This window comes from Ostrea edulis, chromosome 9 (assembly GCF_947568905.1).
Source record: "Ostrea edulis chromosome 9, xbOstEdul1.1, whole genome shotgun sequence".
Lineage (NCBI taxonomy): Eukaryota > Metazoa > Mollusca > Bivalvia > Ostreida > Ostreidae > Ostrea > Ostrea edulis.
In genome coordinates this window covers 46,416,587-46,432,599 of record NC_079172.1, presented here as the reverse complement: position 1 = coordinate 46,432,599, position 16,013 = coordinate 46,416,587, and the positions used below count along the sequence as shown (strand labels likewise).

Here is a 16,013-nt window from a genome sequence, read left to right as displayed (position 1 = left end):
ATATTATTGATTGCAGATATCTCATGGAAGTTGATAGTATGATTGAATGTAGATTATCCAATGGAGTTGATAGTATGATTGACTGTAGATATCCAATGGAGTTGATAGTATGATTGACTGTAGATATCCAATGGAGTTGATAGTATGATTGACTGTAGATATCCAAAGGAGTTGATAGTATGATTGACTGTAGATATCCAAAGGAGTTGATGGTACGATTGACTGTAGATATCCAAAGGAGTTGATAGTATGATTGACTGCAGATATCCAAAGGAGTTGATAGTACGATTGACTGTAGATATACAATGGAGTTGATAGTATGATTGACTGTAGATATCCAATGGAGTTGATAGTATGATTGAATGTTAGATATCTAATGGAGTTGATAGTATGATTGACTGTAGATAGTCAATGGAGTTGATAGTACAATTGACTGTAGATATCCAATGGAGTTGATAGTACAATTGACTGTAGATATCCAATGGAGTTGATAGTATGATTGACTGTAGATAGTCAATGGAGTTGATAGTACAATTGACTGTAGATATCCAATGGAGTTGATAGTATGATTGACTGTAGATATTCAATGGAGTTGATAGTACCATTGACTGTAGATATCCAATGGAGTTGATAGTATGATTGACTGTTAGGTATCTAATGGAGTTGATAGTATGATTGACTTTAGATATCCAATGGAGTTGACAGTATGATTGACTGTTAGATAGCTAATGGAGTTGATAGTATTGACTGTAGATATCCAATGGAGTTGATAGTATGATTGACTATTAGATATCTAATGGAGTTGATAGAATGATTGACTGTTAGATATCTAATGGAGTTGATAGTATTGACTGTAGATTATCCAATGGAGTTGATAGTATGATTGACTGTTAGATATCTAATGGAGTTGATAGTATGATTGACTGTTAGATATCTAATGGAGTTGATAGTATGATTGACTGTTAGATATCTAATGGAGTTGATAGTATGATTGACTGTAGATTATCCAATGGAGTTGATAGTATGATTGACTGTTAGATATCTAATGGAGTTAATAGTATGATTGACTGTAGATAGTCAATGGAGTTGATAGTACGATTGACTGTTAGATAGCCAATGGAGTTGATAGTAGAATTGACTGTAGATTATCCAATGGAATTGATAGTATGATTGACTGTTAGATATCCAATGGAGTTGATAGTATGATTGACTGTTAGATATCCAATGGAGTTGATAGTATGATTGACTGTTAGATATCCAATGGAGTTGATAGTATGATTGACTGTAGATTATCCAGTGGAGTTGATAGTATGATTGACTGTAGATTATCCAATGGAATTGATAGTATGATTGACTAGATATCCAATGAAGTTGATAGTATGATTGACTGTAGATTATCCAATTGAATTGATAGTATGATTGACTGTTAAATATCCAATGGAGTTGATAGTATGATTGACTGTTAGATATCCAATGGAGTTGATAGTATGATTGACTAGATATCCAATGGAGTTGATAGTATGATTAACTGTTAGATATCTAATGGATATGCAATCAATATTCCATGATTGTTTTTATTTTTTACAATCTGTGAACTTTGTACAAATGTTTCTTGAGGTCCCAGTATAGTATGATACTTTCCACAGTCCCTCATTACCAGTTCTTTAAGTAGGGCCCTGCAATAAGCAGGTGCCCCATAGTGATCAGCCTGTGTGTGTATCTATACAAACATAACACTTTTTCCAGACTATTTTTGGCTATCCCTGCAGCTAATGAATTGCAAATTTATATATGAACTAATTATCAAGGGATTACAGATTGAGTTTGAATTAGGGCTTTGTTTACCTACTTTTGGAAAAGTTATGGACCTTGAACTTAGTAAATTTCAGGGATTCGATAGTTTTTCATACTTTTTTTTGGCTATGCCTGCAGCTATTGAATTAAAAATTTATACATTATATTTCATCAATGGGATAGACATCAAGAATAAGTTTGGTCTTTGTTAACTTATTTTTGAAAGAGTTACGGACTTTGAACTTGGCAAACAATGCCACAGAATGCCCCTTTTGTGATGCTGCCATCACTTTGATTTCTAGTTTGCCTCCAATTATGTTTTGAGAATCATTGTGTGTGTAGACACTTAGGAATATGCAACACATTTTTTTTTATAAAATAATTTTTTTGACAATATTTTTATAAATGATATTCATTGCAAATATCACTCACCATTTAACATTGTTCTGGGTTCTTGCCATACCTGTATTCATTATTTGATGAGTAGCATTGCACAATGTTTTCCGGGTGCTATTCAAAATTAACAAAAAGGTAAAAACGAGTTTTGTCATGATTAATCAATTCAGCTGGTGATTGCAGATGCTTGTAAGACTCTGCGATGTTTAACCAAAAATGAAATGTGAAATCAAACCATCATTATTCTGCAAGTAGACATGAGCCAGTGGAAATGAACAAGATGTTGTCATGTTAATCCGTTTACAAGAAGGCGGTTATTGTGACTGTATTGTCAATTGATTGCCCAAGGCCTGGTTGACCATTTGTGACAATGCCACACCAACAAGTGTATGTACATGTACAACAATGTCACTCGCGCGGAATAGATTTGTGGCTGCTACGACTTCTGTAGTCTTACAAACAATAGGACGTCATGGTAGGTCCACTCATTCTAGAAAGGTATCCAGGATATTGAACGCCATGGGATATGTTGCAGAAGACCTAAAACAGGATACAAGTTAAACTGTATCAATGATGATTTATTTTTCAGCAGGACAATGTGTGTGCACACACAGCAAGAATGACTCAAAATTTCTTCAAATGAAGGGCATTAATGATCTTGATTGGTCAGCTATGTCCTGGGACTTGAATCCGATTGGACATATACATGTGGGATATGAGCAAGGTGTGCACAGCCACCAGCCTCAGAATCCGCAAGAACTTGGAAGGGCATTGTTCGATGAGTGGCAGAACATTCCCCAAAGGACTATTTGTAGTGTCTGTCAGTCAGTGGCACGTACATTGCCTATACTCTTTATCAATGCTAATAATGGGCGTACTCTGTATTAGTGACTAAAAATCACATTTTTGACACGCCCCTCTTGATTTTCATTTCACATGTAGCCTCTCAGGGAATATAAATGATATTAAAATCAATAGATATTAGAATTTAGACTTTTAACATAAAATATTATATATAGTAATATCACCGATATTTGTTTATTGAATTATGATAATGAATTAAAGTGTCCCAGAAGTTAAATATACATTTTGGTTTATTTCATGTATTGTTCGATAACACAGAAAATTATTCACTATTGTGTTTTTTAAGTCCATGAATATAAATAAACTTTTTAGAATTCAGAATCTTTTAGATTTGTAATTATTGTATAATTTCCTTAATTAAATTAAATTCAATTCAGATATTGTCAGTCAAGTTAAATCGCTGGGAACCAGAACATTTTGGTTAGTTGGTAGAATATCTGATGGGAGATCTTGATCTGATCCATTGTATTTTCCTTTGTGTGACAATTATAGTAGGTGTTTGTAAAAATTTTTACAGATGCAAATCAGTGCATGTGAGCACAAGATCGGGAGCCTGGATTGTTCCTAATTACGTGTTTGGCCACCCAACAGACCTATATGCCTGCAGAGCCTTTTTCAAGATACCATGGCAAATGGCTTCAGCTCTCTTTGAAAACATTATAACTTTAATTTCTGGAAATCCAAGAAGGTGAGATTATGACACAGACTGGACTTTGATACATGTACATGTTTTTATTATCTATGAAATTTTGTTAATTGCAATTAGTATCAGGGCTATGTGAAGAACTAATTTAAGGAGTTTGCTTTAAAGAATGATTTACTGCTAGTTTTTTTAACGTCATAAAAACCAAATATGATTTTATTTTAGACTAGTATGGTAACTGTTACTCTCTTTGTCGAAGGATCTCTGTAGGTTAATTGTCAAAACTTAAAAGAGTTTGAAGTCATGAGCATGAGCTACATCATGTATTGAAAATTGCTACAATTTCAGAATGGTATTATCAAATAACAATTTTAGGATTTTAGAAATTTACATGTATGAATCTTTATCTGATGTAAAAGCCTATACATACTATATATACACATGTGTAGTACACATTCAAGTTTTATCTATATTTATTATATACCCATCAATGTATCGTTCTTTGATACTGTGGATTTCACAGCGTGTGATCCGGTTTTCCGGATCACCACACTGTGGTTTTCTGATTCTGTATCAGTATCCTCTGAAACTGATGCCGTCACAATGCATCAACGCAACGTTATTTGTGGGAAATATTGATCGCGTCACAAACAAAACTGCGTACAAAAGCATAATTTCAAAGTATGTTTGTGTTTTTGATAATTTGGATTACATTTATTATATTATTATATATATCGTTGACAGGCACGGATCATCAGATCAAACTCGACGATTCGCATCTCGTGTGATCTGATGATCCGCGCCTGTCAACTCGACGTGATCCGACTCTTCGGATCAAGTTACTGTAGTAATAATATATATTTATCACAAAAGATAAGTTCAAAAGTGTATTTTTTATGATCTATACATTTAGCTGCTTTTTTCTTTAATTAACTTGTTTGATTTGGATACATAAGGAATCTGAGGATGATAACTAAATTCCAGATGGAATCTGAACCCCAAAATGAAGCTTCTACAAACTCAACTGACTGTCAGTCCATGTTTGATCCATCATATTCAACGCCATGATATAAAAATTGTACCAAATGTCCTGGTAAGTACAGTGAAACTTCTCCAAACCGTCCCCTCAGTAAGTCGTAGTACCAAAGTTAGATTGTTTTGTCTCTGACATTGAAACAGGGCATGCAGTGACCACGATGGCAGATAATGAAGATTGTACTTTAACAACAAATACTTAATCTAAAGAATGTTATACTTGTGCAATGTCTATACCTGAAGTTAACTGAAATTTTAGGTATTGCAATGAATTTATTTTTTGCAAAGCAAATGACTACAGGTTACTTTATGCATGAAAATGATGAAGATACCAGATAGTGATGAAACTCATCAATTCTATAATATATAAAACTGAGAGAAGGGCAAACAGGGGTAAAAATTAGGTGTGCAGGAGGAGTAAGCATCCCCTGTTGACAGGTCTTAAATGCCATGATCCCTATGTCTTGATCAGATAAATGGAGTAATAGATAGTCAAAATTAATGTAAAAAGTGGTCTAGTGTTATATTTCCTGTTCAATCAAATGCTTCTTGTGTTTAAATTTAGGGACAAATCTAGAGTAGAGAAGTTGTGGAGGGTATAATGTTTATGACCCATCCGTCAGTCTGTCAGTCCATCTGTCCTGTTCTTATCAACCCAACTCCTCTGAGACTGCTCAACAGAATTTCGTGAAACTTTGTAGTTAATAAGGACACACTGTGTAGATGTGTATATTCGCAGGAAATTCTGATTCAATAATTTTTCTGACAGTTATGCCCCTTTTGAACTTAAAATTTCGAGCCTACCTGTCCTGTTCTTGCAGTAATGCATAGCACTACCATTCATTATGTGAGGCATTGTCAAGCAATGTTGGAGCATGGGGTATGTGAGCTTGCTCACTTTTGCTTTCTTTCATTAGCTCTGAAGCATCTGAACTGGCCATGAGAATTTGATTTTATGGGAAGACATTAAGTTTTGACATACATAATTATTATATGTTACAGAGAATTTAGATATAAACAGTTCCGGGTTGAAAAAAGAAATGAAATAGAAATCAATAACAGTTCGATCAATAGACATATGTCAGTTATGTATATAGAAATATTAGAGCCGATTCTCTTAATTGTTATGCTTCATAGAAAAATTTTGCAAAATATGTACATATCTTTCATTTTGAATAAAAAATTTTACAACATGGCTATTAATATACTTTTAATTAATTGTGACATCACACATGTAATGTACAATGTAGGTACAAAGTACAGTGAAAATTACATCATAGGCATACATATAGTTCTCTATTAAATTATGATGCATTTTCTAAATCATTTTTTATGCTGAGAATGAAATTCATCAACTTAAATTGTCGAAAATTCCCAGGTCAAAGAAGACTGTTAGTGAACCATGTTTTCTGTAGATCACTCTGTGAATTATCTGTCCATCAAGTACATGTTTTAACGAACTCGAGTGCCAACAATGTAGCTTTGTTACAATGTGATGCTTATAAGAACCAGTTGAAAGTGTCCTCATTAATCAATTTATAAATCTAGGAATGGAGCAAGAGATACATTTGGTAAGGTATGGAATTTTATTTAAGTTTTGGTATATCATGTTGTATTGTGATTTCTTAACAACAGCGTCTTATGAGTTATTAACCGCATGTCTTTTACTATGTTATTATTGATAATAATTTACTACCAATAATCCTATTCATGATGTGGTGATGGTACACATATTTCTACTGTAGTTATTAGTATTTTTTTCTAAAGAACTTTGCGTTGTTGTAATACTGCAGTATAACATTTATGACTTCACATTCATTTGTAATTTATCACTTCACATTCATTTGTAATTTATGTTTTATACTGCCTTCTGCATGGTTTGTAGAGTTTGATTCAGTTTAATGTGATCAAATGTATTTAACTGCATGCAGTGATCAATATCATCTGATGCATTGGGACAAATGTTGTTGTATGACTGTCTTTATCCTTACTATTTATCTCTAACTATCACTTTGATTAATAAAGTTGTAATATTGGAGATGTTATATTTTCTTACAGTCCAAACTCCTATTGCAGACATTATGATTATTATCCCGGTAACTCCATACTGATAAAAGTATAAAGTGTATTTATTTCCAAAATTAAGTTGATAAATCATCAGATAAAATATATAGGTCATCACACTTTATAAGATGCGAGACATATTAAGTTGTAATCAGCAGAAAATGTTGATACATGAATGATTATCATCCATCAGTAATTCCTGACCATAATCTCTGATGTGCATTGACCTTGGAGGTCACCAGTTCGGCAAAAAGCGAAAGAGAGGCACTGAGCATGTGTCGGACATATATAACAATTTAAAATACTAATTTTATAGAAAATTCACTATCAAAATTTCATTTGAGTGGGACTTATGCATTACTTTCCTACACTTAAAGTACTTCTTTTCATTCATGAAATGATGTGATATTTTAATACAAACGAAATGTGTAGTTACTCATGTCAGTTTCCATCTTTGTATATTACCTCCGTCTCAACATCCCGATTATGTTCGACAATCATCTTTCCCATGTCCGTGTATACAACGCAATGGCGGTTCATATGAAACATTCATTGTAGGTATGCTCTCAATCAATATTCCCTCGTTTATTTTGATGAATTTTTCTTCAGATCTTGGGGATTATATTAGTTATACCGATGGTGCTTAATTGGACAGTTGAAAAAATACCGTCAATTACAGCTTGTCTTGCTTTAAGGAGGAATACAACATGGGATATGCATTTTTTCTGCAATGTTTGCGACCCTTAAACCAAAGAAAGACATTTTATTTTTCAGATACCTCTCAAAAATTGAATGTTTTTACTCCAATAACTTGATGAATTTCATCACTGACATTCAATATGTATTTGTTCATATAATTATGAAAATTAAATACCCTTGGCTATCAACAAGGTGTCAGAGCAAGTTGTACCAATTATGTGTCTGCCTGTCAGCTGTAATGCATGGTGTGATTGTTTGAACATTCAATCTTTAATTATCTTCATTAAAAAAAAAAAATTTAAATATAGATTGAAATATATGAACATATTCTCTTAACCTTGTTAAGAGAACAATTTATATGTAAAAATCAAGCTCTGCTCTTCCTATGGAGTGGGGCCAAAAACTCCCAAAACAATTCATGCCAAAATTTAAAGATGTTTACTCTTGGGCCTATTTTTTTATTTCAGAATATAGAGGGGTCAAAGGTCACATTTGTGAATGGTGAGTCAGCTGAATTTGATGCTATAGTGATGTGTACTGGATACAAGATTGATTTGCCATTCCTGAGTGAGGAACTGAAGAAGACAATCTTAAATGAAGAAACAAATTCTATAAATGTAAGTTTTTTGGTGTCGCCTGCGTTACACGCAGTGGCGACATATAGGGATCACTATCCGTCGTCGGCGTCACAAAAAATTTCTGTCACAGTTTTCTCAAGAACCACATGGGGCAACTCCCTGATATTTGGTACAGAGCATCAGTGTGGCCAACTGTATTGTGTAAGACATTTTCGAATCTGTCGCTTATCAACTTCCTGTTTGCCGGGACTTAGAATTTTTTACAGCAAAAAAATTTCTGTCACAGTTTTCTCAAGAACCACATGGGGCAATTCCCTGATATTTGGCACAGAGCATCAGTGTGGCCAACTGTATTGTGTAAGACATTTTCGAATCTGTCGCTTATCAACTTCCTGTTTGCCGGGACTTAGAATTTTTTACAGCAAAAAAATTTTTTGCTGAAGATTTTATTTTATGATTAACTGAAGGACAGTATTTTTATGTACAAAAGGACAGTATTTGTAATTCCCATACTGAAGGACAGTATATGTGATTTCAGAACAGCACTAATTATGATTTTTCTTGAGAAACAGTAAATTGGATATATAAAAAGACAACAAGACTAAGCAGTAAACCCAACAGATAATTACTTATGGTTATTACCATTGTCTTGAAGAGCACAGTAACAGGTTGATACATATTTTCAAACATATGTTTTCATTCAGTCTACATTTCATAAATGTCTTAATTTCAAACAGATTCTCCCACAAATTCCATTGCATAATAATGTCTCATCTTTCAATTTCAATTAAGTTATCGTTAAAGAATGTTTAGTAATTCTCAAAACCTTTAAAAGGAGTATTAAACTGACAAAAACCATTTGAATGATTTACTTTTTCAACATTATACGTGATATATTACATATAGAATGAACTAGCAGGCGACACATGTCTTCCGGGGAAGACTTAATACTGCGTTCTGACTATGAATGATGTACATGTGATTCTTTACGTTTTGTTTGACATGTGTAGGTGACATCTAACAGCTATACATGTATATTCATTGCATATCCTATGGATTATTTAGAGAGTAATCAGGCTTCATTCTACCTTCACTGCAAATACCTGTGGACTACTTTAATTCAAATGTGACGTCACATCTACTTACATATGTAACATGACATCCATTTTGCAGTGAAGCATGTTTATAGTGATAGTAACACGACATCCATTATACAGTAAAGCTTGTTAGTCTCTTCCTGACGAAGTCGAAGGGGACTATAGGTTTGCGCCCTGTTCGTTTGTCTGTCCGTCAGTCCTGTAAATCAATTTTCCAGACTTTTTTTTATGTGCTTGCAGATATTCATTTGATATTTGGTACATTGCTTTGCCATAACAAGTTACAGATCATGTTCGAATTTCATCTCAGTCCGTTGATTTTTCACTAAGTTATGGCCCTTGGACTTAAAATAATAACATGAATTATCAGTTTTCTAGACTATTTTTGTTATGCATGCAGATATTCATTTGATATTTGATACATTGCTTTGCTATAACAAGTTACAGGTCAAGTTCGAATTTTGTCTCAGTCCATTGATTTTTCACTAAGTTATGGCCCTTGGACTTTGAAAAATAGCATGAATTAACAGTTTTCCTAACTTTTTTGTTGTTGTGCTTACAGATATTCATTTGATATTCAGTACATCATGATGATTGCTTTGCCATAACAAGTTACAGATCGATTTTGAAGTTTTCCTGGTTTAGTCTTTGTACCTGAATAGTAGTTGATTTCCAACTATTAATTCCTATCCTGGTTTTCCAATCTTCCCTTTTACCATAATCTTGGTCTCATAATGAACTTTGAATATTGTTGCAGTCCAATAATTTTTGCCTCCTGTAGGGACTATTTATTGCTGTGCAATACTCTCAGAATGCTTGTTTATAGTGAAATGCTGGGAATGAACAAGTTTGATTAATTATACTGTAAATGTAATTCATTATATCCAATAAGTTCATACTATATTTTGAAACTACAGGGAATGAAAATCACTTTGCTGTAAGCATGAATTCATTATAAGCATGTTTGCTGTAAGCATGAATTCATTATAAGCATGTTTGCTGTAAGCATGAATTCATTATAGGCATGTTTGATGTAAGCATGAATTCATTATAAGCGTGTTTTACTGTAAGTATGAATTCATTATAATAAGATCATCAGGTCAAACTCGACGCTTCACATGTCATGTGATCCAACTCTCCAGATCAAGTTACTGCAGTAATGATATATATGTATCAGGGATAAACGAAGCAAGGAAAGATCAGGGGAATAAGTCATGAAGGGGGATGGGTGAGAGGTGGAAAAAGAAAGGACAGGGGAATAAGTCATGAAGGGGGATGGGTGAGAGGGGGGAAAAGGAAAGGACAGGGGGTATTTCGCATGCAGGAGACAAATCACAGACTGTGAGAAAAGAGAAACTTATGGGTTGTAAAAATGAGGGTTTGGGATAGGGTAGGGTAGGGGAAAGAATGAGACCTAAAAAGTCCAGTTTGTTTACTCCTTAGCAGTTAATGTTATGGTGTTATATATAAACCATGAAATGCTTGATTTGATCATCATTATTGACATCATACTAGGTTTATTGACATCATAGGTTTATGCATGTAATCGATAAAATTGATTTGTAATATTTCAGCGACTATATGGAATGCCAAATTAGACATAAACTCAAATGATGATATCTTTAATTATTTGAAAACATCATCAATTCAATTATTGTGCACAATCATTGAATTGATGCATGCATAATTGAATTATTATTGAGCTCAGTATAAATGATTTGATGATCTTTTTAATTCAATTGAAGAAGTCTTGAATCATTTACAATGCTTTTGTATATTAAGAAATTATTAATGCATGCATCAATTCTTTTAAAGAGAGCAACAGTTCAATTAAAGAGATCATTGTGGATAGGTTGAATTGCAGATACCTCTAATTATGTACTTGCTTTCTCTAAAAGAATTATTGTGCACATGAATTGAATTGTTGCATGCTACAATTCATTTGAAGAGAACAATACACTGTAATTCATTTATTGCAAGCATTAATTGAATTGGTGCATTCATTGATTGAATTATGGCTCTTTTTAAAAATAGATGTAAGTGTTTGTGAAGCCGTTTTCAAAGTGCTTCTTTATAAATGTTGTTTACATAATAAAGAACATAAAAAACCAAGTTTGAGCACTAAGTAATTTTTTATATGGGAGTTATTGCATGAAATATCAAAATATTGTTAATCCACACCTTTACGATAACGAAAATGGGCTCTACCGGACGTGAAGTCTACTTAAATCTTAGTGCACATCAATTCAGTTGTTGATTTTATCAATTATTTTAAGAGATCTTAAATTGAAGTGTTGTTCATATTAAATGAATTTATGATATCTTCAAATAATTGAAGATATATTTGAGTATTTCTAAACAAATACTCCTCTCTTAATTTTCCAGCTTTACAAGAATGTCTTCAACCCTGATATAGGACACACATTAGCATTCATTGGGTTTGTTCAGCCTGCCTCAGGGGGACTGTTGCCCATGTCTGAAATCCAGGGCAGGTGGTTCACAGAAATATGCAGGGGGCGCTGCAGTCTGCCAACAAAGTCAGCAATGAAAGACAACATTCAGGAAGAGAAGGTACAGTACATGTATATGGTGAATATTCAGTGTCATATGATGAATATTCAGTATCATATGATGAATATTCAATATCAAAATATTTAACATCAGACAGCTACTGCATAGTCAACATTATACAGTTATTGACTGGGTTTGAGGACAACAGCTGTTTTGTTTGACCCGAGGATGGATCTTTTGCCCGAAGCCGTAGGCAACAGATCCGTTCGAGGGTCAAACAAAACAGCTGTTGTCCAAGGACACTGTCTATAACTGTTTTGTTATACACTTTCAAATTTTAGGATGTTTTACAAGATGCACATGGTTTGTTGACTTCAAACTTTTTAAAAACATGACGGAGGAATTGTATACATTTATCAACGCAAGAAAACCTATGTAATATCCTAATTCATAATCAATAATTACAGTTTTCGTGTTTCTGTTCTGTGTTCCATCTAATAAATGCTGTGTTTTCATCAGTCAAATCAGTGAACCTTGCCATTACGTAAACAAAGCAGCAGACCGAGAACCACGTGACTTACATAGCCAATACAAATAAAGCAGACTATTGCCTGGTCAACAGTTCATAAACTGTTGACCGATCAGTAGACCACGAGTGTGAGAATTGGTTAAACAGTAAAAATGTTCTAAATCGTATTAGTTATATACATGTATGTATATAAGAAATCTTTTTAGGTGTATAACCTTCTGATATCATAATTTTATCAAGGTAGATCTGATACACACTCTTCTTATTAGCTCACCTGAACCGAAGGTTCAATTGAGCTATTCTGATCACATTTTGTCCGGCGTCCGTCTGTCTGTCCGTAAACTTTTCACATTTTCGACTTCTTCTCCAGAACCACTGGGCCAATTTCAACCTAACTTGGCCAAAAGCATCCTTGGGTGAAGGGCTTTCAAGTTTGTTCAAATAAAGGGCCATGTCCCTTTCAAAGGGGAGATAATCACAAAAATGCAAAAATAGGGTGGGGTCATTTAAAAATCTTCTTCTCAAGAACCACTGGGCCAGAAGAGCTGAAATATACCTGAAAGTTTCCTGACATATTACAGATTCAAGTTTGTTCAAATCATGGCCCCCGGTGGTAGGATGGGGCCACAAGGTGGATCAAAGTTTTACATACAAATATATAGGGGAAAACTTTAAAAATCTTCTTCTCAAGAACTACTAAGCCAGAAAAGCTGAGATTTACATGAAAGCTTCCTGACATAATGCAGATTCAAGTTTGTTCAAATCATGGGCCCCGGAGGTTGGATGGGGCCCCAAGGGGGGATCAAAGTTTTACATACAAATATATAGGAAAAATCTTTAAAAATCTTCTTCTCAAGAACCACTAAGCCAGAAAAGCTGAGATTTACATGAAAGCTTCCTGACATAATGCAGATTCAAGTTTGTTCAAATCATGGGCTTCGGGGGTTGGATGGGGCCACAATAGGGGATCAAAGTTTTACATACAATTATAAAGGAAAAATCTTTTAAAATCTTCTTTTTAAGAACCACAGAGCCAGAAAAGCTGATTTTTACATGAAAACTTTCTGACATAGCGCAGATTCAAGTTTGTTCAAATCATGGGCTCCGGGGGGGTTGGATGGGCCACAATAGGGGATCAAAGTTTTACATACAAATATATAGTTAAAATCTTCTTCTCAAGAACCACTGAGCCAGAAAAGCTGATTTTTACATGAAAACTTTCTGACATAGCGCAGATTCAAGTTTGTTCAAATCATGGCCCCCGGGGGTGGGATGGGGCCACAAGGGGGATCACAGTTTTACATACAAATATATAGTTAAAATCTTTTTCTCAATAACCACTGAGTCAGAAAATCTGATATTTACAAGAAAACTTTCTGACATAGTGCAGATTCAAGTTTGTTCAAATCATGGCCCCCAGGGGTAGGATGGGGCCACAAGTGGGGGGGGGGGGTTCAAAGTTTTACATACAGATATAGGAAAAAGCTTTAAAAATCTTCTTCTCAAGAACCATTGGGCCAAAGAAATTTACATGAAAGCTTTCTGACATAGTGTAGATTCAAGTTTGCAAAGGGTAGTTTGGACCATAATAGGGAGTAAGGTTTTACATGCAAATATATATGGAAAGTCTTCAGATATGGGCCAAGGTGACTCAGGTGAGCGATGTGGCCCATGGGCCTCTTGTTTTTTATGGTGCCCTGGGTGCGTACTGGAAGGAATGTGGTACCATTACACACATGCACAAAGCAATCACTTTATATTATGAGTACACAAGATGTGAATTTTCATGCCTATAGGAGGAGATGAAATCCAGATACTATCATTCCAACCGTCACACAATCCAGAGAGACCCAATCCTCTACAATGATGAAATATCTGCCATGTTTGGTGCCAAACCAGAGCTGTTAAAGAATCCGTCAATAGCTTGGAGGTACCTTTGCTCTAATTATGCTTTGTCTCTGGCATCACGTTTTAGATTGTTGTGCCATATACACTGTATGCAGCTAGTAACAATATAACCAGATTAATTTATCGTAATTTTACAAATATCCATAAATGATTATTTTGTAGAAGAATCTAATTTCATGGGGGGTGGGGGGGGGGGGGGAATTAATTTTCATCTTTTGTTTCTGATTTGGATGACTTATTTAGCTCCACTCCATCTATCTCAGTTTTCAATGTGACAAAATTCCATGTTGATACCTAATATTTGTTTCAGATTACTGCTTGGGTCCTGTGGTACTTACCAGTATCGACTCCAGGGACCCAATGCTTGGAGCGGTGCCAAGACAGCAGTGATGAAAGTTCCTGTCCCAGAGATGTACCAGTACACGGGAATTGCTGTGGTGGTATTTCTGGCAATATGGCTGCTATACATTTTTTCTTTTGTGTTCTGACTTTTTAACACAAACTTTAATTGTTTACAAAACTTGTGACTTCATTGCCTGATTGTGATATAACAATGTGCAATTGGCAGTATTAAAAAAAAAACAATTGCGATAATTTTATGTAAAAACATGTATACAATTAATTTTGTGCTTTGTTGGTTAAAAGTTTCTTTGATCCCCATTTTGCAATTGTCAGTGTATTGGATTTTACCACAGACCCATAATCAATGGTCTGGATGGTTCATTAACCCCTCCCCCCTTCTAGAATTACTAAAGCAAAACAAAAATAGAATGCAAACTTGAACCCTTTAATTCTCATCACATTTTGGGATGTGTTTTTGTTTTTTACCCTTTATGTCTTTCAGTTCATTTTCAGTATTTAAAAAACACCACACAATCCAGAGATTTATTCAACATCTGAGTAATCCTGAGTATTTACTGACCTTTCTGAAAAGTACTGTCATCGGGTCTAACTCTAGACTCTTGACTGGTTTTAAGACATCCAAATGCAGCTTAAATTTATAATTCCTGTTATAAATTCTAGTCAATTCTATTTTTGTAAAGTTACATGTATGTTCTGTAATTTAAAAAATGCTTGAAAATAAATATTATTTAAATTGTCTTTGAATTTTTTCCATTCGACATTAACTTTAAGTTGCACAGAGTAAGACAATATACAAGGATTCTTGCAAGAGTTTTGCCCCTTTGTTTGAAATATAATGTCATATGGAGGGTACATGATTTGTCCAACTCCTCCCAAGTTTTTAAGTTAGGACCTTCCTATTTTACAGAGTATATGTATGGGTATTGAAGATGTGCATATGGCAAGGATTTTAATTTACCTACTTATATTTTTTGAAAAAATTACAGGTTGCTGAACTAAGTCACTTTTGGAGAAATATTACATAAAGATTACCTGATTTGTCCATTTAACTCCTCTCTCAGTTTTTAAGTGAGGACCTACTTATTTTACAGAGTGTTTGTGTGTGAGTATTGAAGATGTGCATGTGGCAAGGATTTTCTCAGATTTTTACGCCCTCAAGATGGAAGATCGTCTTGTCTCATTCTGTCTGAAACTTTAAGCTTGCTAACAACTTTTGAACAGTAAGTGTTAGAGCTTTGATATTTCACATGAGTATTCCTTGTGACAAGACCTTTCCGTGAGTACCAACATTTTTGACCCTGTGATCTTGACCTTGTAGTTTGACCTACTTTTCTAAAACTTCAACCTTGCTAATAACTTTTGAACAGTAAGTGCTAGAGTCTTGATATTTCACATGAGTATTCCTTGTGACAAGACCTTTCCGAGGGTATCAACATTTTTTACCTTGACCTTGGAGTTTGACCTACTTTTCTTAAACTTTAACCTTGCTTATAATTTTTGAACAGCAAGTGCTAGAGCTTTGATATTTCACA

At 34.2% G+C, this 16,013-nt stretch overlaps 1 protein-coding gene across 2 annotated transcripts in view; it reads left to right on the top strand.

Moving 5' to 3' along the window:
- LOC125657855 (flavin-containing monooxygenase 5-like) overlaps nucleotides 1–15,219 on the top strand; it is a 20,558-nt gene extending 5,339 nt beyond the window's left edge. For both annotated transcript variants that reach the window (XM_048888698.2, XM_048888699.2), the window contains 6 exons: nucleotides 3,572–3,742; nucleotides 4,682–4,790; nucleotides 7,963–8,112; nucleotides 11,556–11,741; nucleotides 14,007–14,140; nucleotides 14,429–15,219. In XM_048888698.2, coding sequence (XP_048744655.2) covers nucleotides 3,572–3,742; nucleotides 4,682–4,790; nucleotides 7,963–8,112; nucleotides 11,556–11,741; nucleotides 14,007–14,140; nucleotides 14,429–14,606 — 928 coding nt within the window. In that variant the 3' untranslated portion in view covers nucleotides 14,607–15,219. The remainder of the gene's footprint in view (nucleotides 1–3,571; nucleotides 3,743–4,681; nucleotides 4,791–7,962; nucleotides 8,113–11,555; nucleotides 11,742–14,006; nucleotides 14,141–14,428) is intronic.
- The last annotated feature ends 794 nt before the right edge of the window (nucleotides 15,220–16,013 follow it).